Raw genomic sequence first — 24,443 nt, forward strand, 5'->3', positions numbered from 1 at the left:
GGGTGAATCCAAGCTTTGAAGATCAGGTTGTAAATTGAACATGTTTGAGATTTTTTCGGTTAACAACTATGATTTACAAAGAATTGCTTACCGATAAAAACATTTGGGACAGTATGTTGTCCTGTAATTATTGTTTGAATGATTAAGGATGACCTGTTGAGAAGGCTTGGAAACAAAAACTTGTAACCGATGGCCACTGTACTCGTTATTCGTCCGTTCGACTTTTGGAGGAGGCAAAAGAAGAAACAAATATTTTTGTTGCATGACAAGGATTTGAAACTTTACTAACCTTGGTGGAATTTTCTTCAAAGAGTAGATATCAATAGAAGGCCTTTTTCGATGGGAGCACTTGAACACATGCCCAATTTAATTTTGTTTCCGTTAGAACTGCGGCCACGAGAGGTTAGAGCTCAAAGCTAATTAATATATGTTGCACATTCGTTGTATTACTATGCTAATTAAGCATTTCGGTTTCCTGCTATGTGTCTAATTTTGTTAACAACTATACGCTGGTAGAACTCTTGGTGTAATTGTGTTATTTGGCCCAATTAGTTTATGCATGATAAGGTGTTTTCATGTGAAAATGTGATTTATCTTCCATTTGTCTACACATGCATGTTACAAGAGGAAAGCATCCAACTGATCAACACGTGAACATTTTTTGTTTTTATTTGAGTTTTTATTTTCCCCCTCAGGCATTTAACAATTGGGGAGTTTAGAGATGCAAAGTTAGGTTATTATATTGCCTTTAGATTCACTTGTTCAAGGCTTATTATTGTAAAGATGGAAGAAATATTGATGAAGATGAAGAAAGAATTCTGCAGAAAACAGAGAGAGAGCTCGAGAGTGTATGAGAGAAAAAACTTGTATTTTTCTTAGTGATCAAGTAATATTTTACGGTGTACACTTATACTGTTTTAACAGTTTTTTAATCATGCAATGTAAGCTAACTACCTGGATAAGATTCTAACAACCTTATAACTACCTGTTACTCTGACATCCCACATCACCCAGGGGTGTGATCCTTAAATGTATATTCCCATCCCTACCTAGCACGAGGCCTTTTGGGAGCTCACTGGCTTCGAGTTCCGTAGGAACTCCGAAGTTAAGCGAGAAGGGGGCTAGAGCAATCCCATGATGGGTGACCCACTGGAAAGTTGCTCATGAGTTCCCAAAAACAAAACCGTGAGGGAATGGTAAGCCCAAAGCGGACAATATCGTGCTACGGTGGTGGAGCGGGCCCGGGATATGATCCGTCCTTGGTCAGGATGTGACAATTACAATCCTTATAACAACCTATTTTATATCTTGATAAGTGACTACATATGTGCCCTTGATATGTTCTTCATTTCGATCCTTATCTTTGCCACGCTTACAATTATTGATATGGACTGGGCCAAGTTCCGAACAGCAGCTTCACTTTTTCCATTTTCTTTGTTGAATTTGTGTTCTTAATTCCTCAAGCCTTTGGCCCCATATGTGTTATGATTCTATGAATACATATGCTTTGAAATTTCCTTTAGAATTTAACAAGAAGTTGATTATTTCTTCTTGGCCTTCTGACCAAATGAGCTGACTTTTCAAAGCAATTTGTGTGTTCCCCAAGACCACCAACGTTTCTCTGCCACGTATAGCTCCGAGAGCACGAATTTCTGAAATTGGATCCACTATTGTCCGGAGCATAAGGATCTAAAAATCTGGATTTTTTATTTGTGTAGAAAAAAAATTAGAGTTGTTAGAATTAAGTTATATATATATATATATATATCTTAGATAGATACATGAACCAACAAGACTTAAGACTAAGTGTAGGTTTATATGAAATATTACTTAAGGTCAAATAAGACGGTATTATAATTCGTAATCTCCATGTGACCTCCTTTACAGACAGCTTGGAGCCCACGCAAGTTTGAACTGCATCCAACCAGCAATATATAGCATCCACCAGACCAGAGTAAGAAGACAACCACAAGCAAGAAGAATATGGAGGAAGTGAAGGTAATAGGGTTCTGGACAAGTCCATATGTTTACAGGGTTACATGGGCTCTGAATCTCAAGGGTATCAAATATGAGTATCTGGAAGAGGACATTTTTAACAAGACTGATTTGCTTCTTCGCCATAACCCGGTGCATAAGAAGGTTCCGGTGTTTGTCCATGGAGGAAAAAGTATTGCAGAGTCCATGGTTATACTCGAGTACATCGACGAAACATGGCCGCAGAACCCTCTCCTGCCAAATGACCCTCACGCAAGGGCCGTGGCTCGGTTTTGGACCAAATTTGGAGATGACAAGGTAATCCTACCTCCCTGACTCTACCCCCATTTGACATAATATGATGTCTTCACTGACTAGTTTTCTTTTGTGTAATTCAGAAGCAAAGCTTTACTAGATTCTACAAAGCTGTTGGCGAAGATCTAGCAAGAGCAGTAAAAGATGCCCAAGAACATCTGAGAATCCTAGAAGAGCATGGCCTTGGTGAGAAGAAGTTTTTTGACGGAAATGAGATCGGAATGACAGACTTATCTTTTGGATGGATAGCATTCTGGATTGAGGTCATGGAAGAAACGGCTGGTGTAAAAGTGCTGGACGTCGATAGCTTCCCACGCTTGCACGCATGGATTAAAAGTTTCAGGGAAGTTCCTGGGATCAAAGGAAATCATCCTGATCCAAGTCAACTGTTGGCCTATTTTAAAGGCCTAAGGGAGAAGTTTACGAAGCCAGCAAATTCTTGATATCCAAGTCTCTTAATATATATACATGAACCAAACACGAATAAAGGTTCAAGAGTAAGGAGTCATATCAGATATATAAAAAATGCAACAGCTTGTGTAATCTTCAAAAACCCTTCATTAACTGTCGAATCATAAAGGTATTATGAAAATGAATTTGCATTCACAGTGTACTTTCTCTGATCAATGAAATTTGTCGAGGTAGAAATTGAGCGTCTTTTTCTTTCGAATAATCAGACTGCGAGGAGATCAGGCTCTGTAAGTGAATGCACGCTGGGCTGTCGAGCTTAGCTTTGTGTATTTTTAGCACTCGCTTCTGAGAGTAAAGTTTCGAGTTCACCTGTTCGGTATAACTTCACAGTGTCTGCATATCAGAAGTAAGAGCAACATTAGTCATTAAAATAGTTTCCCTTTGTTTTAACTTCCTTCTTTTTAAGATTTTCCTTCGTCACGGAAGATTTTATAACTAGCCAGCACGGCCAACACAAAGATATACAACTGTTGACCCAAAAAGAGACGAGTTCGGGCATCTCAACGATACTAGCTAAATTTTTGTTATTGTAGCTAGCCAAATGACCCACATGTTAATTTGGCTAGCCACCATGTTCCAACAATACTAGCTATTTTAGCTTAAGTTAAAATATTTATTTTCCTAAACTTAACAACCCAAGCCCTTTTTCTTCTCTTGAAGCCCACGAACAATGTAATTGTATAGTTTTGAATGTTTAGCAAAAATCCAACTCTCTCTCCCTCTCTCCTCCTAGCTAAATCTATCTAGTTAATGTTCACAAAGTTAAGATAGCTAGTTATTTAGCTAGCCTGTCGGAGCTTTGGTTTTTCTGCATTTTTTGTCAAAGTAGCCAGAAAGTCTCGTTTAACTAGGCTGTTGGAGATGGTCACTACATATTTGCCTGTGTTTTTCTTAACTTTCTTGTCACATTGGTCTTCTATGTTTTTAAGAGTATAATCAATTGCCCACTCGTGAAAAATACAAAAAAAAAAAAAAAAATGCAAAACTGTTTTGTTAAAAACCAGTGCCATAAAAGACGACCATTCATGTAAGAATATGATACCTGTACAACCACCAATGTGTTTCCCACCTGCATGGAAAGGAACAGAAGTATGAGCTTCTATTACTAATTTATTATTAAACAAACATTAAGATCAATAGTAGAAATTGCAATACGAAAAACTTATAATGTGTTCGAACCCATTAGTCGGTAATATCTTTCTTCAGATAGTGCCTATTAGTGAATGAAGCTACTGTTGAGAAATCGTACTGAGGATGGGATTACTATGAAGTCAAAATCTAACAAAATGAAAATTTCTTTTCTAATTAAACCTTACCGTATTTCACTGAGTGACCATTAACAGGGGCTAGAGACAGATAATATCACAATTTTCTAGCATTGACTCAAGAGACTGTTAAAGGACCCAAGACTATTCCGGCAATTGCTCAGTAACAAAATAAAGAGTGAAAAGAGAGTTCGAGGAGGTTTCTTTAGTCTTTACTTTTGTTTGTAACCTTGGAGGATGAGATTCAGTGTTTGAAAGGAGAAAAAATGAAGGGAATATAACCTTGAGAGTGAGTATGGAGAAAAGAATGTAAAAAAGGAAGATTGCGTGTTTGAGACGAGAATAGAAAAAAGGATACAGCAATTCACCTTTTGGATAACATTCAACGCCGAACTACATATAGATAACATCCACAAGACTACTACTCTAGTTTTGTTGGAGGAGATAAACAATTTGTTGCTCAAAGATTACATTCTTCATCAACAATGGGTGATACCGTTGCACTTATCAACAACTGTGTATAATAAGTATTGAGGACAACTGAAATTGTACAAAATTGCAATAAACATCGCGTTGAGATACTTTCTAGAATAAATATTATTTCTAAGCTATGTAGAGCTGCAGCATAAGTAGCCTAAAATACCAGTCCACCCTTGGATCCATCAAATGAATCCAAGGATGGGAGCTCAGGTTGTAAATTGAACATGTTCGAGATTTTTTAGATTAACTAAGAATTACAAAGAGTTGCTTACCAATAAAAACATTTGGGACAGTATGTTGTCCTGTAAGCCGCTCCAATACCTTTTGTAGCTGTGGCCCTTGGGGACCTGAACAAGAGAAATAGCTTTCAAATTCAGCGACGGATTCAAACATGATTCTTCAACATTAAAACAAAGCCAAACAGATGCGTAACCTATTAAATTCGGGGAACAAAAACCTTTGAACTTTGTGTATAAAAGCAAACTTATTTTCTTGATTATAGAAAAATTATTTCGACGATTCTGAAATCCCCAGAAACGTGAGGACATTCCTACAACCTTTCTGTTCGAAAGGCGAATGGAGCTCACACGTTGATCTTGAATGGTATTCAATATTCACACCTTCTACACATGTTCAGCTAACCTACCATCAAATTTTCTATTCCAACTATTCTACCACATTGTGAAACACAGAAAACTAAATCTAAAGCTCAATTAACATTCACATTAAATCTAAGGACTGAACTGCAAACTCAAGCGTTGCCATGTAATGGTAAAAAATGCGTACCCAGTTCATCCAATTCAATCACGATCGGCTCCACGCCAAGCCTTTTGAACAACGTTTTCACCTCAGACGAGTATCTTCAAACACAATTTCCCAAAAACCGAATTCAAAATTTCTCGAAAAGAAACCAAATTTACACCAAGATCAACACCCAAATTGCAAATTTACGAAATTTAAAAGCACAGGAGATTTGAAAAGATGCACTCACGAACACCAAGTTTTGGAATAGACGGCAACTGGGTTCTCATCCACCGTCTTCTTAACGCTCTCTTCGAGCCGAGACCCGAAGGAGGAGGAAGCCATGGCCTGAACCGACATGGGTCTCCATCGTCTCGAGCTGCCATGGACGCTGGAAAGGCTGGTGCTCAAGCTGCCTCCCGGACTGTTATTATTGCTGAAGGGAAGAGAGCAAATGGATGACTTGTTTGCAGAAGAAAGAATGCGAGCTGAATTTAGAGAAACGGATGCGAAATTGGTGAGATTGTATGAGACTGCCATTGCTGTTGCTGCTGTCTCTCTCTCTCTCTCTCTCTCTCTCTCTCTCTCTCTCTGTGGCTTCAGCTTTCTTGGGAGCTTTTTGCTTGGCTTTTCGGCCTATCTACCGGTCACTTTACCTGCTTCCTCCGCCTTTTTTGTTGACAAATGAGAATGCGAAGGTAAAAAGCTGTACAACAGGTGAAGGAGAAATATTGTCAGGCTTGGGTCTCCTATAATTGCTTATGATGTAACTTTAAATTATTTTTATGGTATCGAAAAATGATGGTCCATGTTTGTGTTAAGTTTAATAGTTACACGTGCTATACGTTGTTTAATTCATATTTTTTACGTGTTTGGTTTGAAAATTTCTTATATATGAGAGAACGTGTGAAAATATGAAATAAATGATTCTCACATCGATGAAAGAAAAACTTTGTAAAAATTTAGAAGAAATTAAATTACTTTTTCGCATTGTCAATCCTTAATTTTATGATAAAATCTTAAAATTCTTCGTTGTGTTCTCTTACTGGTTTGGGTTTTTGACTGTTGGATTCATTTTCCTTGTCATTCAGTGGCTGATGAAAAAGTGAAAACAGGAACTGGGCTTTTGCTGCCATTGATTTGAGGCTTTTGGCAGTTGGACTGAGGAGAACGAAAGCCACATATGAAAAGCATTAACCTGCAAGAAGATATGGACTTATGGACCTTTAGGTTTTTGTCTAAGGGCCACCTTAGGGAGCATGTATGTTTCTTTGAGCCTAAGATGGAGCGTGCATGTTTCTTTGGGCCTAACTCCCTCCTTCTACCAAAAATAAACACTTGGATTGGGTAATAATCCGGCTATTGAACAAACGTTTGTTCTTAGAAAAAAAAATGTACTATAAACATTCCGTTAATATCTTGCCAACAATACATCCAGACATTTTGCAGATACATTTTCAATAACATTTATGCATGTTCATTGTTTAATCAATATCAGACGTCTTACATAAAGATTTATTTTCTAAGAAAGAATAAAAACAAGTGTTAGATAAGTTATACATTTTTATATTTGTGTATTTCAAGCAATAGATATAACCATTTTGCTTGTACAACTACGATCAGCCTTGTATGTTATTGTAGGCTTTGTCCTTCTAGATTAGTGGATTCTTGGAGGTCATCAAGTACATCCCCATGTGTGTATACTGTATAGGATTCATCACATAACCGGTGACGACCTTCTCTATATCCGACTAATGTAAGTATAGGATTATGTGACCAGTGACGACATAGTCTTTCTCCTCTGTATCTCGGTCATGTGAGTATAGCACTTATCACGTGACTGTGACATCCAAGTCTTCCTCCTCGTCAATAAATCCCCAAATAGATGATGACGAACTATGATATCAGCTCCTTCATATTTGTAAAAAGTGTATGATCTGCTTTCATAACAAAATGTGCCTATTTTCCAATTTTTCCTTATTAAATTGCATCTTCATCAGATATCCATGCATATCTTAGTAAAGCCAAGAACCCCATCAATTTTCTGTCTCGCTGCTATTTAATTCCAAACCAAAGCATGATAAATAATGATACAACAAATGTATGAATTGTGTCTCTGTGTTCGGCAAGGCTTGCTGCATGGTCAGAGACTCCTTGCTGGCTGGTTTCAGGCTTAGGGTTGCAGAGGACTTGCACTCGTCTCTTCACTGCATGTGCAATCAGTGACTCAGTGTGCGTGCATGGTCCATATGGGAATGGCACAACCTCAATCATGGAAAATGGCAGTTTATGTCCCACATTTCAAATATAGCCAAAACTCCACTTGAAAATACCTAACTACCCTCAAAACCTAATGGTAAATGTCAGTTTTAATTTTGATAGATTTGAGGGTTTTGCTAACTATACCCTCAAAATGATAAATGTCAGTTTTTATCACTTATAGCCAAAATTTGTTTGTCCCTAAATTCATACATGTCAATTTTTATAAAATATTTTAAATATAGCCAAAACTCATCTTGAAAAGACCTAACTACCCTCAAATAGAGAGGGTTTTGTCAACTAAGAAATGAATAAAAATTTATCATGCTCCACTTTCTAATTTTCTATATTGGGAGATGACAATAATCAATACCCTAAAATGAAAAGAAAGAAAAAAAAAGAATAGAAAACGCCATCTCTTCGGTGTTTTGTTTGTTTTTTTTTTATTTTGGAGGGTATTCGTATGTTGATGTGAATGTTTGTTTATATTTAAAAGCTTTTATAAAACCTGTTAATTATGAATTTAAAAGTTAAATTTTGACTATTAATGCTGAATTCTTATGAAAAAACCAAAAATGAAAACATAAGATGCATGGATGACATCTAAATAGACTTAACTATGTGACAACCTCCTTCAAATTCTATATATACTAAAGCTCAGCGGATTGGCACTGTTCATTAACAGTGCCCACCCGGTTTTGTCCCTCGCCTGCTGAGCAATTTTTTGTCCTTTTCTGGAATTGTGCAGTGAGTTGGCCATTTTGTCCTTTCCGCTTTCTGGTGCCGTTCTCCATCATCTGCGGTTCTTTGCTTTTAAAAACCCAAACAATATTTTTATAATTTTTTTCCTTTTTGGCGCCACAAACTATGTGGCTGGATTTAACTCCTGACAACTATAATCATTTGTTTTGTCCTGCAGTCTATTTGTTTATCATTTTTTTGTCCAAAAACCAATGTGTTCATCCACGGGGTAAAACAATTGGTGATTGTTTTGTTTATTATATATATAATTGTTTTTCTCAAGAACTCCCTCACCGACTGTTGCAGCTCTCTCTGAAAGTGGGTTTTCATTTTTATGCATGTTATTATTTTATTTCTCTCTCACTGTTTCTTTTCCATGTGAGAAAGAGGCAAGAGGAAAAGGGGAATGCCATTGCCATTGCCATTGTCTGGTGGTAGCAACGAAGGCCCATTCCTCGAAAAATGGATAATAAATGCAAAGTGGCAGAGAAATATACATACATGTGTATGTATATACTAATACTCAACAGGATAAAATTACTGTTCATTCACAGTAAGCGGACGAAAGTGCCCTCCAATTCATTTGTTATCTGCCCATTTTTTCCTTTTTTTAACAGTAAAAAGACGACTTTGCCTTTCATCTCCACCTGTCGATCACTCCTCAGCTTCTGTCATTTTCAATGGCATAAATGCCCTCTGTTTCTTCTCCATTATGCCGTTTGTCCACGCGTCGATCATCGCTCCACATCGACTACTTCTCGACCTTTCTTCTCTACTTTTCCCTCCGTTCCACTTTTCTCTCTCACAATTCCCTGCTTCTGTCGCTCTTGAACCTCGATTCCTTTCGCTCTCCAAGGCTACCTTCTCTCCCTCTTCCACCGTGCGATCTTTGTCTCACAAATTACCAACCGCACTTTCTTGCTAAAAAACCTTCACTGCTTTCTCTGTTGCTAGAGGTTGCTTTCTCTTCTGCTCCCGCAGGGCCTTCAGTTCTCACTTAGATTCCAGAGTAGAAGTCCAGAAAGCTAATATGGCAAAGCGAGAGCTTTCCAGCACTCTCAGGAACTTAAAAGGTGAAAAGAAACGATAAAATTGCAATTTTTTTGGTTTTTTATTTATTTTTAGTGTTAATTTCTGATTAAATTATTATTTTTGATAAACCCTTTTAGAATCTGATCTAGGTTTTGCTTAAATTCATCTTGGTGTTGTTTAATTTTGAGTTATATAATTTTCTGGTGGACCTTTAATTGTATTTACAGATTAATACAACGTAATTGGGTTATTTTTTTAATTACTGTAGTTTATGCAAAGAGCAACTTAGAAGGAGGTGAAGAAAGAAGAAGATGTCAAACGATACCTTATCACCTCAGGTACCTTTTAGACCTATTGCATGTCAAAATCAGCTTCAAATTTGTGATTTAATATAATTGAATTTTAACAAGTTTTTAGTGATTTTGTAGAATTTTACGTTTAATAACCAAGTGGATTACTTTACTTGGTTGGACCTGTTTTTATAGCTATATTTCAACCTTTCCTTTGATGGCTTTTAACGATTGGATTTCTCGAGTCTACTTTCCATGCTTTGACCATTTCATTTGGCAGAGGGTTCTGGGTTTTGGAGAATTCTTCATTAAATTGGTGGGTTTGTAGAATTGTACCCTTATATTTCTGGGTTTGGTTTTATGTCAGTTTAATAAAATTTTTTAGGTTTTGCAGAATTTTTTGTGATTAAATTTCTGGGTTAAGTAGCGGTTTTTGAGGTTGTGGTCTCCAAAAAAAGGTAATTTTTACATTAATTCTGTGAAAATTTGTACATATCAATGTGTTAGAATATTTAAGGGAATTTAAAATAAAATATGGTATTGGTATTGGTGGGGACGATGTATGGGAATTTTTCAAGGATTATTGGAATCTCATGGTAAGGAGTGATGTAGAAACTTATAGCTGCAGCAGTTGATGCAGGTTTCCTTTCTATGAACCTGATTTTGGATGGGGAAAGCCACCATGGGTGACTTCAGGTACGGAGTTCAAGAATCTAATTATGTTAATGGATACACGAGATGGAGATGGCATAGAAGTATCCTTGAATCTCAAGAAAGAAGACCTGGCCATATTTGAAAGCACTAAGGAGCTGCTTGAGTATGCATCTTTAAATCCAACTGTAATTTTGTTTAGTATTGTTGAACCTTTTATGATCTTTCATTGTTTTGTTTCTTGCTTCTGTTTTTCTTAGGTGTGCGCTAAATTGGATGTTGGTTTGGTTGTTTCCAATCTTTCCCCACGACTTTCGATACCCAATAGAGAATATGAAAAACCCAACTTTAATTTTGTAAATTTTTTGTCCTAAATGAAGGTAACATGGGAATTTGTTCCGAATGGTGTTCAAAGAACTTCAAACTCAACTTTGTCCTGAATGATGATCTGTTCTCTGGATGTCTGATATCAATTTTTTATCTGCTCAGAGTGATCTGATTTACATCTTTTGCTAGGGTGCTAATGTGCCTCCACCATTCAATTCATTTGAATCTACTGGTCTCCCATATGAGATTCAGAGGTATGGAATTATTCTTCTGTTTTTGTCTCTTTTGTGTAATCCTGGTAAAGTTACCTGAGTGTTTTGTGCAAAGTTATGTGATTGCTAGAGGTCCAATGTTGAGTTCCTCTTTACAAATGCTTCTCAACAATTGAGCCCTTTTTGTCACTATTCATATTGCAGGTTTTGAGCTTCCACAAATTTCAAGGCGTTCAAACTTTACTCTCGAATGAAATGGTAATTAAATTTCTTAAAATTATAGTTTATTACTATAAAAGATAAAGACTTATTTTCTCAGCATTGTAATCTATGTATGTTTACACGTTATCCAACTTGCTTCTACAAAATCAAATTACTTATATCCACCTATAAAATTCTGTTGAAGAAGTGAGATTTTTAAACTGCAGTTTTTCTTTAATTATTCACAAATGTATGTACAAGTTAACGAAAAAACATGTATGCTTTTTTGGTGAATTTAATTTGAATTGTTAAATTTTGGTAACAAAAAAACCTATGATAAATTAAAAGACTATCATTAAATAAGATTTTCTGCTCAGTGTACCTCTATATAGTTCTATTTGAACTCACATTTTTTTTTAATTTAAATTTTATTTCTCTGCATAGTCTGGAAAAATTCTGCTTTCCTAATCATTTCACACAATTTTGTTTAGTTTTAAAAGTTTTGCTATAATTTTCTCTGATGAAAGGACATTCTGTGACAAAAACCAGGATCAATTTGTTTGCAGCTTGAAGATTTCTACTTTCACCAAGTTTATCTCCAACTCCAGGTATTTTCTCCCATTGACAACTTAAAATCAACTGCACTGCACCTCTATACTTGCATAACTCTGTTTTTCTCTCCTCCTTAAATTCATATATGGAGATAGGAAGTTTAAGAATCTTTGTTCCTGCTAATAGGTTTAATAATAGTGACATTTGAATGATCTTTGTTTCCAGGAAACTGATTTTAAAGAATTGTAGCTGGTGATTCAGAAAATAGTTAGATTTTTTAAAGCTGACACAGGTTTTTATGAATATCAGGCTTTGAAATACAATGTTGTTCTAGGCTATCATCTAGATTCCCAATCACATGTTTCCACGGCGGTTTCAAAGAGGTCCTTGAGACGATCAGATGCTGTACTCAGCAGCCACCATTATAATAAGGTTAGGTGTTGAGGTTTTTCCTTAACTTATTTTTCTCTTGGAATATGAAACCCTATGTTTTTCCTGTATGTTGGTACATGTAAATAACACAATGGTTCATAATCTTTTATTTAGAGTTTAATAAATATGATAAAAGTGGATCATAATTTTTACAATAACCTAACATGGCTATTTTTGAAGGTAAGACTGAGCGTCATTCTCTTGGTCACTAGATGCCTTGAGAATTTATAGTCACTCACCCAACTTGGGATTTGAGTAATCATGAATAACTCGATTTTGTGTTACTATGTGATGCGGTGGTGAGAGGACTTTGGTATGGGAGGGAGGACTAGAGAGAGATGTTTAGATTTGAGAAGGGTAATTGGTATTGAAAATTGAGATGCCTGTATACCATGGCAGGGTCGGTTCCAGCTTTTTCTTTTCCTTGGTATGCATTATTTGTCCCTTTCTTTTAATTTGTTAGTTTAATTTATTCCTGCAATTTTGTATGAACTATATGTGTGTAGTGATAGATTGTAAGGTGATTGAGATTTGTGCAGGTAATTACTATAAATACAAATGGATGGTGCATACAAAATACTATAACTTCAAGAAAAAACAAAACAGACCCAGATACCAATTCACTTCAGTCCCCAAACATCTCGATCCATTCCAGCTTTTTCTCTTCCTTGGTATGCATTATTCCTCCCTCTCCTCTCTTAATTTTTTTTCTTTTTGTTTAATTATTTCTGGAATGTTGGAACCTGAATTTCCAGAATTATTGTGATTTTGGAACCCTAATTTGGGATGCATGTAAATGAAAAGTCTTATATATTTGGTCTTTGCTTACAACCTCTCTCTGCTCTTTCTCTCTCTCTCTCTCTCTCTCCAAAACTCAATTTTGAAGTTGTCATGCATTTTTTATTTTTTTTTATTTTTTTTATTATCACTGTCACCTTTTGATTTGCCTTATGGTTTTATCGTCGTACATCATTAGTTGACAACTGTCTTTGTTTTCTTCTGCAGCATGGAGAGTTGTACAAGGCACTTTCTGCAATTTATTGCAAAATAATGTCAGTTATCCCTTCTTTGGATACAACTCAAACTGGGAGCAAGTCTGGTATCCAAGCTTTACGTTCGTTGCATGTAGCACATGAAAAGTCTAAGAATGTAGTAAGCTTTATTTGGCGGGTATTCCCTTAATAGTTAAGGAAACAATTATTTTCCCCTTTCTGCTTTGAAGAAATAGAATTCTCTTTAGATGTTTAAATTTGTTTCATTCATGATGAGGTTGTGTATAAATTGCATTTGCATTTGTAACTCAGTTTTTGACTCGAACATTGTTTATAAAGATTGCAGGTGCATAATCTTTTATATAATTTTCAATCCCGCAGCAACGCGCGGGTGCAAATTCTAGTAGAATCTAGATTCCAGCGAACCACTGCCCCCACTCAATTCAATTGTACTTGGAAAGTACTAAACAGTGCATGCAGCTGGAGTTCGTGAAAGCAACATGACATTTGAAAGAGAACTACAACTTTATTGGCTAATTTCAGACTGTGTCTTAATTTGCTGCCTGTTCCTGATTGATATATTTAGGGTTATGGTCAGAAACCCTACTGGCCCAAATGAAGTGATGCATTTCTTTTACTTAAGATCCAAAATCCTCGATGATCCATATAGGTCCACTAACACCAGCCTGTGATAGACATGGCATGTGAAGGAACACAAAGTCTGATGGTTCACTTGAGCAACAATCAAAAGAGAAGTTAATAGTGATGTGATTGCGGCAGAGAAGAACCGTGGCCATCCCCATGTGTTATTTTTAGTGTTACCGGCAGAAAAAGCCCGTTTATGAAGAAGATGTTGGAAAATAACAGAGAGAGAGGAACAAAAAAATAACTGTAGATGTTATCGCAGTCATGTTTTTTTTTAGAAAGGCTCAGTTTGCTCAGGTGAGTTGAGGTTGTGGTGGTGAAAGACTTGAAAGAGCATCATTCATTCTTTCAATTGAAATCATTTTTGTGATTCTGAATCAGCTGCAGCATGGGGTTCTCATGTGGGGTGTTTTTAAGAGACTTCGTTTTTCTGTAAAGTCTAATGGATGCGTTGCCTCATACAGTTTTTTACTCAATGGATACGATTTTGTGTGTGTAGTGAAGAAGTTGAGGTTGCACTATAAAATCAATGGACAATATGAAGAATAGCTCAACTTACTTATAAACTCATGCAAGGTCCCTCCTCTCATCAATGTGAGATTCATTCTCAACACAGCATCTCACGTGTGGCGATTTTTCAAGTCTAACACGTTACAAATGAATCGATGATGTGGAGCACGTATGGCCATTAGGCTCAAGCTTCACACGTGGGACAACTTACTCTGATACCATAAAGAGTTGAGGTTATACCATAAAATCGATTGGTAATATAGGGAGTAGCTCAACTTACTTATAAGCTCATGCAAGGTCCCACCTCCCATCCATGTGGAATTCATTCTCAACATATATGTGAATGTTCTTATTATATGTATGTCAACTTGATCATGCAAAGACGATATCATTATGACCGTATTTCAAGTCAATCACGCACTACTTTATATACGCAAAATTTGAACTACATAACAATGCGTGTTTGATTTTACTTCCACAATGACATTCCTAATGTAGGCAAAATTTAAACTACATGACAATGCATCATTATCACTGTCCTTAATTTGATTCAATGCGTGATTGCTTTTACTTCCACAATGACATTCCTAGCTATATCTGATCTTTTGTCTTTGCACAGAAAACAGAAGAAACTGATAGTCTGGTTTCTATTTGTGTAAATTTGTCCTACAATCTGTCTTCTGTACATTGAATCAATTACATTCAATGAGGTTGATATTTTCTCTTTCAAGAGAATATTGCTGCAACATAAAATGGGTAAGAACTAATAAGTAAAGGCACATCGAAATTAGTTAGTTTGATATATTCAGAGAAGTTTTTTGTCCCCCTTTGATTCAGTTAACAAATACTGAGAGTGACATATATTGTCTTTACCAGAATGGTGGAGCATAGAATGTGTAACAGTGTAAGAATAGATTGTTGGATATCTTTTTCACAGAAAACAAACTTTATGTGTGGCTGCAGATACAAAGATTTTTCTATGGATGAAAGGAATTTGAGTTGTTTTTTCACGTCCAGATTAGAACCAGCTCATTTGTACCACTACCAACATACCTTCATAATTTCTTAGTCATCATCACACGTATGCCATAACCAAATATAGTTTCCTAATCTATTGCCCAACCACCGAGTACTTCTTCGTTGACGTACCAGTTTTACCATTCATACTATAATACTTGTATATATTTAACAACAGTTCTATACCCTAAATTCATGTATTACCAATCATGTCATCTACTGATATTATAACACGTGAATTAGTATACATCACATGATCGTCCCACCATCACACTTAAAAGTTTATCCATAACACCAACCTCATCATCTGTTCGATAAGCTTTAGCTTTCTGCTAATATCATTATATGCATAATGCCTTTTCCCTTTTCCTCCTACCTGAGCCATTTAAAAGTTTTTCAGAAATATTACCGGCCAAATACATTAGTGTTCTGGCAGAAAGGTATAGTTATTGGCTTCCTTTACATAATTAAATATGTTTAAACAATTAATTCCCACACAACATTACAAATTATCACTCCAAAAGGTAAAAGTTTTGAACTGCATTCCTTCAATTTCTAGATATTGCTTTACAGAGAAGATTTAGTAAGTAACCTTCATGAAGGGCTTTGTGGCTCCTATCCATGTGCAGAGGCAACAGAGGCTTAATAAACATGTATTTTTATTTGATCATTAAGTCGGTCAAACCTCAAAGATAATAGTTGTTAAAGGGAATGGTGTTTGGCTAATTCTCTAGAGAGGGGAGGGGGGGTGGGTTGGGGTGGAAGAGAGAGTTGAGTTTGCATTTTTCCATTGATGGGTCCTACCCATGATGGGATGCTTATGGCTAGTTGCCAATCTCAAAAACTTTGAATCAGTGGGCTGACCTTTTTTTAATAGGTTTTTGGGGAAAACATGGGTTTAAGCTGATTTAGTACTATTTTTAGAGCTATATTGCTTCAAGTAGTTGTTCTTGGCTGCGAATTAGGAACCTTGCACATGAAAAACCATGTAAAATTAATGCAAGGTGGAGAGGAAGTGGGAGAAGGAACCTCAAATTAGTTAACACATGAGCTTAGCCGCAAAAGCTGGCACCCGCGATAGCCATATTAGCTATAGTTGATGTACTTCTCCAGGCATCTGAGTTTGAATCATTACTTTTGTAATCTATATTAGTTTAAAGCATAATATCGATTGTATAAGAAAAAACATTTGAACTGAATATTGTATGTAGTTCTGATCGTTTAATAAGACTGACATTTCTACTTGTATGTAAAAAGTATGTGATAAATGGGAAAAGAAAATAGAAAGAGAAATGGAAATATGTGATTGAACGTGATCATTGGATTAATATGATACAAAAGAACTGTATGGAAATTCAGAAAAAAAATAAAAAAATAAAAAGATAAAAAAAAGCCTCATCATCCTCAGTATACAAAATGCCCGAACATTTCCAGTACTTGGGCCTCTGGAGAGGGCTCTTTGTCTCTGTGTGCTATTTGCTTGTTTTCTTTCCCTTATATCATGTACACTATTTTATTTTATTTTCATTTTTTTACACCATGAGAGTTAATTAAGTGTGTGGTTAATCTTCTGAATGGATAGGTAAATATTTTTAGAACTGAGAAATGCATCTTCTATGGCAAGCTGTGGTTCTCATTTTGACCTGCTTGGTTTCTCCCTTCCACACATTGCTAATATCTTGCGCAATTCTCATGGCATCATTTGATGCACCATTGAGCCCTCTCCTTGTGAACCCTACTGCATAAAGTCCTGCATTTCCTTTCCAACCGTGGGGAAATGACTGCTTTGGGAATCCATTCTTAGAGAAGAAATCACCTTCCTGTTAAACATAGCACAAAACAAGATTAGTCACCAGTCCAAAATCAACAATCAAAGTTAACATGAAAGTTTTTACCATCAACGGTCGTATACATACACTTTTTGTCACATCATCCTCGGTTGACTTATCATGTCAACAGATGATGTGACAGATATTGTATACGGCCGAGTTTTAAATTTCAAGAAAGAAAAAGAGGAGTTTGGAACATTTTTTCACCTGAAGCCAAGAAGGAACATTGCTGCGGTATCCGGTGGCTAGAACAACGGAGTCGATTTCGAGGGTTTCGCCATTGACGAGCTCGACTTGACCGGTTGAGAACCTCTTGATTCCAGGAACAACTTTAATTCCACCGGACTTGATTTTGTCCAATGCACCAATGTCCAAAACAGGGGTTTTTCCTTCAACGTTCTTCATCTCCATTGGTCCCATGGATGGCCTTTTCAGCCCGTATTTTTCAATGCTTCCGAGCACTAACCAGGCAAACATCAGTAGGAACTTGTCAGCCAACCAAACTGGCAGCCATTTTAGCAAGAAAACCGCCAATTCGAACGTCGATCTTCCGAAGATTTCTCTAGGCATAACATGAACCTGTAAAAAACAGAGCAAGAATTATTAGAATCCCATTAAATATTAAAATTTATTAAAGAAAATTAATGACTCGGTTGATAACCATTTCGTTTTTTAGTTTTAAAGTACTTTGTTCGAAGACTTACCGAGCTTCTAACCACCATTGATGGGAAGGCATTGTGGTTGCAGAGGTCAAGAGAGACTTCCATGCCGGAGTTTCCACACCCAACAACAAGCACTTTCTTTCCCCTGAAATTTTCACCCGACTTGTACTCACAAGCGTGAATAACTTCACCTCCAAACTCCGACAAGCCATCGATTTCTGGCACGACACACTCAGCATTTTCGCCTGTAGCCACTATGAGCCACCTGCAAATATACTCAACCTCGGACCGGGTCGACTCGGTTGAGGTAACGGTCTTGACTCTCCAGAAACCGCTTGTCTCATCGTACCTTGCTGATTGAACGCAGGAGTTGAACTTTGGGTTGATCTCAAAGTGTTTTGCGTATGACTCAAGGTAGTCGATGAATTGTCGTTTTGTTGGGTACTCAGGGAAGTCTTCTGGGAATGGAAGTTTGGGGAGTTGGCAAAATGCTTTTGGAAGGTGAAGCTTGAGCCTGTCGTAGGTGCGTTTTTGCCAAAGTGATGCTATGCACTCGGCTCTCTCAAGGACGACAAAGGGTACTCCCTGGTCTCTGAGACAGGCTGCCGTTGCCAGACCTGATGGTCCGGCCCCAACTATAACTGGACCATTGATCATGATACAACGGCGAGCAAAGAAATCTTCATGATCCGCTAATCGAAACAAGTTCTCCATGTTTATGATCAAAGAAGTAGTTCAAACACTAAAAGTGTGAATTTTGTGGGATTTTGAGTAATGGGTTTCAAGCAAAACACAAGTTGGGATTGTTTGTTGTTGTAGTCGAAAATAGATCAAAGATCTTGAGAGAAAAGGTTTTGTAAGTTGAGGTTTGCAAATGTAGAGAATAGAGTGAGTTTGGTTTGGAGGGAGAGGAGGGGGTTGGGGGGTGCTTATATAGATGAGAAGTGCATGTGATAGGAGTGTGGGGAGTTAAATGCACTTCCAAATCATAAGCATTTTGTTTTTTGTTTATTTAAAAAAATAATAATAAACAATATTTTCTAATATTATTTTATTAGATCTTGCATAAAAATATTCAAGAGGCTTGGAATATTTTTTTTGCAATTATTTTATTGGATTATTCTTTTCTTGGGAAAGTTTTCATCACTACCACAAGATGAAGGACTTTTTATATTTTTGTTTGATAATCTTTATTTTTGTGGGGAATTGTATGTTGTGTGTGAAACAAGTGAGGTTAAGAACTGTCACATCCCGGCCCGTGCGGGATCACTTTCAGGGTCCGACTTCACCGTAGCACGATATTGTCCGTTTTGGGCCCCCAGCACATCCTCACGGTTTTATTTTTGGGAACTCACACGAGAACTTCCCGATGGGTCACCCATCTTGGTAGTGCTCTCGCACGCTACTCGCTTAACTTTGGAGTTCCTACGGAACCCGAAGTCAGTGAGCTCCCAAAAGGCCTCGTGCTAGGTAGGGATGGGAATATACATTTAAGGATCACTCCCATGGGCGATGTGGGATGTTACAATCCACCCCCCTTAGGAGCCCGACATCCTCGTCGGCACACCACAGCCAGGGTTAGGCTCTGATACCATATTGTCACATCCCGGCCCGGGCGGCCACTTCCCTGGCTCGACTCCACCGTAGCATGATATTGTCCGCTTTGGGCCCCCAGCACACCCTCACGGTTTTGTTTTTGGGAACTCACACGAGAACTTCCTGATAGGTCACCCATCCTGGGAGTGCTCTCGCTCGCTACTCGCTTAACTTCGGAGTTCCTACGAAACCCGAAGCCAGTGAGCTCCCAAAAGGCCTCGTACTAGTTAGGGATGGGAATATACATTTAAGGATCACTTCCCTGGGCTATGTGGGATGTTACAAGAACCGCCAAAAGTTGTTTAGCGAAAATGTGTGAACATCAGCTCTTTAAAAAAATAATATGAGGTTCTGAGTTTGATACTTTGTGAAATGTGAAACTGCTTGAATGAAGTGCAATTCCCAACTAGCCTCCTCTAGACTCGGAAGAGATAGATAACCGTGATTCGCCACCAATTGTCCCCCTTTTTAAAAAGAAATGAGGTTAGGAAAACGCTTCAATCACCCTTGGAGGCATGCATTTAAAATGAATTAGACCTATAAAAAAGACAATTATTATTATCACAAATAATATTATACCAATATCACATCTCTATTTCAACCATGCAAAAGTATTTGAAATGTATGTTAGTAGGGAAATTGCATTCACAATCATAGATGATACCCATAATAATACAAAATTTAAATAAAAATTAAATTATATATAACAAAATAATGCATAAATCAAATAAGTACATAGATAGTGGAAATTAAATCATAATAATCCAAGAAATGGGATGTTGGAAAAGGGACATGTCATCCTCAATTGATTCATTTTGGCCCGCAGGGAATTTCGAAAGCCGTTTGAAAAATAATTTATTTTGAAAATTAAAAATATATATCTCGTGAAGTTGGTGCCTACGTGGCGGAAAATGCTGACATGGATGTCTGAGCAGTGTGCTCACGTGGAGGGGAGGAGCCAAGTTGTTGTTTGGGGCTCACTTGAGGAAACTGGACCCTAATGGCCCACAAAGCCCATTCCACTAACCGGTTTCTACACCACGCTAGCAGCTTCCCTTGGTCCCACATTTGTCCATCTCATCTGTCCATCTCACTTGTTTTTGTTGAAGTAGACAATGATGCATTCGTTCACCATCAACAAGTGTATGTTTTAGAGTATATATAGTATTTATTTGACCCAAAGAAAAAAGACAATACAGTATTCAAAAATAAAGATTGTATCTATCGCGCACGACAATATTACAGTCTTAATTTATCAAGTACATTTATTAGGGATGAAATGCCAATTATTTTAATTGTATTTTACGAAATAACCAATGATACATTTGTGCTCTTACCAATTGATTTATAGTTCACGATATAACATTATTAATAAAATGCATTTTACAAAGTGGATGGATTGTATCATCACGTGATGTAGTGACAATTATACTAAAAAATTACTTCCGTAGTGTTTTCTTTATACCGAAAAAGAAAAGAGACCCTAGCCCTAGGATTTTCTTTTGCCGAGTACTATAATGTTTGTCATTTGGTTATATCAATCATTAAGTAGATTGCCTGATACTAAATATTAATCGTTGTTCAGTCATTTGCAAATGTTTGATATAAACGAATATGTTTCTTCTTTGCAAGTGACCGACAATACAATTATAACAAGATGTTTGGATCATACCATATTGCTTTTTTTTTTTCAGTAAGTTTGAAGTTACTAGTTTATAACTTGCAGACTCGATTACTCCCACAAATTAGTTTTAAAAGTTGAATTGTAACCTACTTTTGTAGGTAGAAAGCGCTCTCACTTATCTTATAAAAATAGTTACTTTCTCTAACACCTTTGGGAATTTAGATGTAATGCATGCCAAACCAAAACGAACCACAATCTTCTAGTCAGTTATCTAGCCTTAGATCGCATGAATCTAAGGCCATCTCCAACTGAAGGATCCAGAGGGTCAGAGGGCCGAAAATAACCTGAAAACCGTCTCTAACTAAGGGCTAGGCCAGATGGCTCTGGAATCTGAGAGGGTCCCACGGAATCGGAGAGGGCTAGAGGGCTGGAGGGCAGGCTGCTTGGCTGGCCAGAAAATTCAGTTTTCCTGTCGGTTATAACTGACAAGAATGCTTAAGAAAAAAATTCAAATGCAACAGCTAGCTGACGTCAGCTAGCCGTTGCATTTGATTTTTTTTTTTATATATATAGTTTTATTATTATTTTTTATTTACAAAATTTTTCCTATAACTTCTATTTTTAATATATTTTTTTAATTTTATTTTTTTCCTATAACTTTTATTTTACAAAATTTGTTTCATTTTTTTTTTAAATTCCATTTTTTCCTATAACTTCTATTTCACATAGTTGCTTTATTTTATTTTAAATTCTATTTTTATCCTATAACTTCTATTTCAAAAAATTTGTTTCATATATTTTTTAAATTATATTTTTTTCCTATAACTTCCTAAGCCATTAAATTAAATTAAGTAACATGAAACAACATTAAACTAATTTAAGTAACATGAAAAAACATTAAACAATATGAAATAACATTAAATAACATTAACCAACATACAAATTATACAACATAAAAAAAAATATTTAACAACATGAAACTTAAACAACATTTTAAAAAACATTTAACAACATAAAACTTAAATGCCTTCTCCATGCTTCTTTTGGCCCAAAGATGTGCAACAAGATCATGTTGTAGGTACTTGTTTGTGGCACGAGAATGTATCATTCTATAGCGCCTCATGTACTCATTTATAGAGATACTACCAGTTCTTGGATTGAAAGGCAAATTAGGCCCATCATATATTTTTGCACGAGCCATTCTTGACCTATTTGGATCTTCTTGGTCGTCATCGGACTCTCCATCAATATACTCATCTCGCTCATCCTCCACTATCATATTGTGTAATATGATGCAAGACATCATGATGGAGTCCAAATTTTCTCGACTCCACCATATTGCCGGTTCGCTAATAATCTTCCACCGTGCTTGTAAAATACCAAAAGCTCTCTCAACATCTTTCCGGTATGCCTCTTGGTGTATGGTAAACAACTTTTCTGCGTCATTCCTAAGGTTTGGAATTGCTTGGACAAGTGTCACCCACTTTGGGTAGATGTCATCTGCCAAGTAATACCCCATATTGTATTGACGGTTGTTGATGTAGTAGTGAAGTTGAGGTGCTTTACCTCCATCAAGTTATTGAAGAGGGGTGAACGCCCAAGAACTGTAATGTCATTTTGGGATCCAGGGACTCCAAAGAAAGTATGCCAAATCCATGTGTCATATGAGGCAACCACCTCTAACACAACAGTTGGCTTTCTCGACCTTCCGCTAAAGTCTCCTTGCCATCCGGTGAGACAGTTCTTCCAATCCTAATACATGCAGCCTAATGACCCTATCATGCCCGGAAACTCATGGTCTTCAGCTTTGCGAATGAGCCGATTCAGATCTTCTTGATTTGGCTCGCGGAGATACTCATCTTTGTGAACCTGAACAATTGTGTCACAGAATTGTTGAAGAGTATCAAGGCATGTAGACTCAGATATACCATAGGTTTCATCCATCGAATCAGCTGGGGAGCCATAGGCCATCATTCGAAGTGCAACAATAACCTTCTGATGAGGTGAGAAACCAGGGCGGCCTGCTCTGTCCAGCTTCTGTCGAAAGTATGGATTGACTTGCTGGACATCACGAAGTAAACACTCGAAGACATGACGTCTCATCCGGAAGCGACGTCTGAAATCCTTTTCTGTATACACCGAGTTGGGGTTGAAGTAGTTGTTCATCAGATTGGCATGCGACATCACTCTGTTTCGTGGTTTGTAAAAGCGACCAGCAATAGAGCCACCTCATTGAGGTTGTTCCTCAGTTGGCTAACACATCATGGCCGCAACCATGGCTGCTACTATGTTTTGTTTGTTACGCCTTACTTGAACTTCTTCATCACACTCCTCATCTTCTCGTCTCATTTGCACCCATTTTGCTTCCAATTTGGAATTGGATGAGGACCCCCAGTTGGAATCCAAAGAGGATCCAAAGTTGGAATTCATTGCAAACTTGAATTGAAGATTGAATTGAAATAGATTGAATTCAAAGTTGTGTGAATTATAGCCCAATATCCACCCTATTTATAGCAAAAGAAAAAATTCAAATCCAATGGCTAGCTGACGTCAGCATGATGTCAGCTACCAATGTCTAGCTGACATCATGCTGACGTCACTTAGGCGTTGGATTTGAATTTAAGTTGTAGTTTTTAAATAATAAATTATGTTTGGCCCTATGACCCTCGGTTGGAGACGGTTTTTTGTGGCAGGGCTAAAACGAACCCTCTGGCCCTCGGTTGGAGACAGAGGCAAATATGACCCTGTACTGTTCATTAAAATATTAATATCTTGGAGAATCTTGGAGGGCCAGATGGCTGAAACGAGCCCTCTGGCCAGCCATCGGTTGGAGATGGCCTAACTGGCTACATTTTATTATGTTTTTTTTCTTCTTAACAAACGATATTATCTATACTAAGAAAATTAGGAATGGCTAAGCCTCACAATGAAATAGTAATAATGTAGTTCAAATTTGTCTTTAAAGAATCAAACCTAAAACATCTTATTTACAGATAAAAAAATTATCACAATATACCATAATACTAAGTTACACATTTTACTATGTTAATTTTGCTGGATAAACCCTAGATGTTTGTTCATACAAGTAGGCGGAAGGGTGAGAGAAACTCATATCATGTTCTACTTTCGGTATCAACTTGAATAGTCCTATTTTGACACGCGTCCCCTCCTTAAAGCTGGCTACAAAGTGAAGTTTTAGAGCTTTTCTTAATTAAGTTGATCGTGATGGTGATTAAACCTAGGTTTAACTTTTTAGGGTTTGTATTATAACTTAAAAACTTGTGTGAAATTACTAGCCAGGACTGTCAAAGTACACTACTTTGTGGATATACACAATGAGCTTTGGGATTAGGATTTCCTCCCTTCTTATTAGTATCTTTTTTCCTTTTTCTTCTAACACTTTCTTTTTTGCTTTTTTTATTTATAAAAAAATTCAAAATAAGATATTAACATAACTTAATTGTAATCATTTAAATAAGAGGAAAGATAATCATACTCCTTAGTTTTGAGTTGGAAAAATCATGGGTATGTCCCACTCTACTGATCATCTCAATCCCCACTTGGAGCTCTGAGTATATGAAAAGAGATTATATATTCATGGGAAGAGGAGAGGGAAGCATGTGCA

At 36.9% G+C, this 24,443-nt stretch overlaps 5 protein-coding genes across 20 annotated transcripts; 2 read left to right on the forward strand and 3 right to left on the reverse strand.

The window, feature by feature from the left end:
• Positions 1–1,968: 1,968 nt before the first annotated feature.
• On the forward strand, positions 1,969–2,902 carry LOC103960192 (probable glutathione S-transferase). The gene is made up of 2 exons (XM_009372621.3): positions 1,969–2,292; positions 2,373–2,902. Exons 1-2 carry the CDS (start codon positions 1,984–1,986, stop codon positions 2,730–2,732), a joined length of 669 nt encoding a protein of 222 aa, XP_009370896.2. The 5' UTR covers positions 1,969–1,983; the 3' UTR covers positions 2,733–2,902.
• LOC103960201 (monothiol glutaredoxin-S10) lies at positions 2,726–5,960 on the reverse strand. Its single transcript, XM_009372633.3, has 5 exons — positions 5,497–5,960; positions 5,292–5,365; positions 4,778–4,852; positions 3,803–3,829; positions 2,726–3,093 (listed from the first exon to the last, which is right to left on the reverse strand). Exons 1-5 carry the CDS (start codon positions 5,784–5,786, stop codon positions 3,017–3,019), a joined length of 543 nt encoding a protein of 180 aa, XP_009370908.2. The 5' UTR covers positions 5,787–5,960; the 3' UTR covers positions 2,726–3,016.
• Positions 5,961–9,043: 3,083 nt separating this feature from the next.
• On the forward strand, positions 9,044–13,301 carry LOC125469730 (acyltransferase Pun1-like). Of its 16 annotated transcripts, none has more exons than XR_007251951.1 (12): positions 9,044–9,319; positions 9,547–9,884; positions 9,963–10,026; positions 10,200–10,385; positions 10,736–10,800; positions 10,963–11,016; positions 11,509–11,567; positions 11,821–11,943; positions 12,124–12,370; positions 12,483–12,614; positions 12,949–13,113; positions 13,275–13,301. XR_007251951.1 is itself a non-coding variant. In XM_048567460.1 (9 exons), exons 4-9 carry the CDS (start codon positions 11,014–11,016, stop codon positions 13,287–13,289), a joined length of 480 nt encoding a protein of 159 aa, XP_048423417.1. In that variant the 5' UTR covers positions 9,044–9,319; positions 10,200–10,385; positions 10,736–10,800; positions 10,963–11,013; the 3' UTR covers positions 13,290–13,301. The 16 variants fall into 16 exon arrangements, 4 of the variants coding, with proteins under 4 accessions (XP_048423417.1, XP_048423421.1, XP_048423426.1 ...); XR_007251952.1 differs by having other exon boundaries at positions 12,129–12,370; XR_007251947.1 differs by lacking the exon at positions 12,124–12,370 and having other exon boundaries at positions 9,547–9,616; positions 9,707–9,884.
• A 3,286-nt stretch (positions 13,302–16,587) lies between these two features.
• On the reverse strand, positions 16,588–18,437 carry LOC103960183 (probable indole-3-pyruvate monooxygenase YUCCA5). The gene is made up of 3 exons (XM_009372610.3): positions 17,641–18,437; positions 17,144–17,515; positions 16,588–16,927 (listed from the first exon to the last, which is right to left on the reverse strand). Exons 1-3 carry the CDS (start codon positions 18,310–18,312, stop codon positions 16,700–16,702), a joined length of 1,272 nt encoding a protein of 423 aa, XP_009370885.2. The 5' UTR covers positions 18,313–18,437; the 3' UTR covers positions 16,588–16,699.
• Positions 18,438–22,570: 4,133 nt separating this feature from the next.
• On the reverse strand, positions 22,571–23,002 carry LOC103944719. The gene has a single exon (XM_048591324.1). The coding sequence runs from the start codon at positions 23,000–23,002 to the stop codon at positions 22,571–22,573; it is 432 nt and encodes a 143-aa protein (XP_048447281.1).
• Between the last annotated feature and the right edge of the window lie 1,441 nt (positions 23,003–24,443).

This window comes from the organism of the source record quoted next, unplaced genomic scaffold, assembly GCF_019419815.1.
Source record: "Pyrus x bretschneideri cultivar Hongxiangsu unplaced genomic scaffold, Pyrus_bretschneideri_v1 Contig10, whole genome shotgun sequence".
Taxonomy (NCBI): domain Eukaryota; kingdom Viridiplantae; phylum Streptophyta; class Magnoliopsida; order Rosales; family Rosaceae; genus Pyrus; species Pyrus x bretschneideri.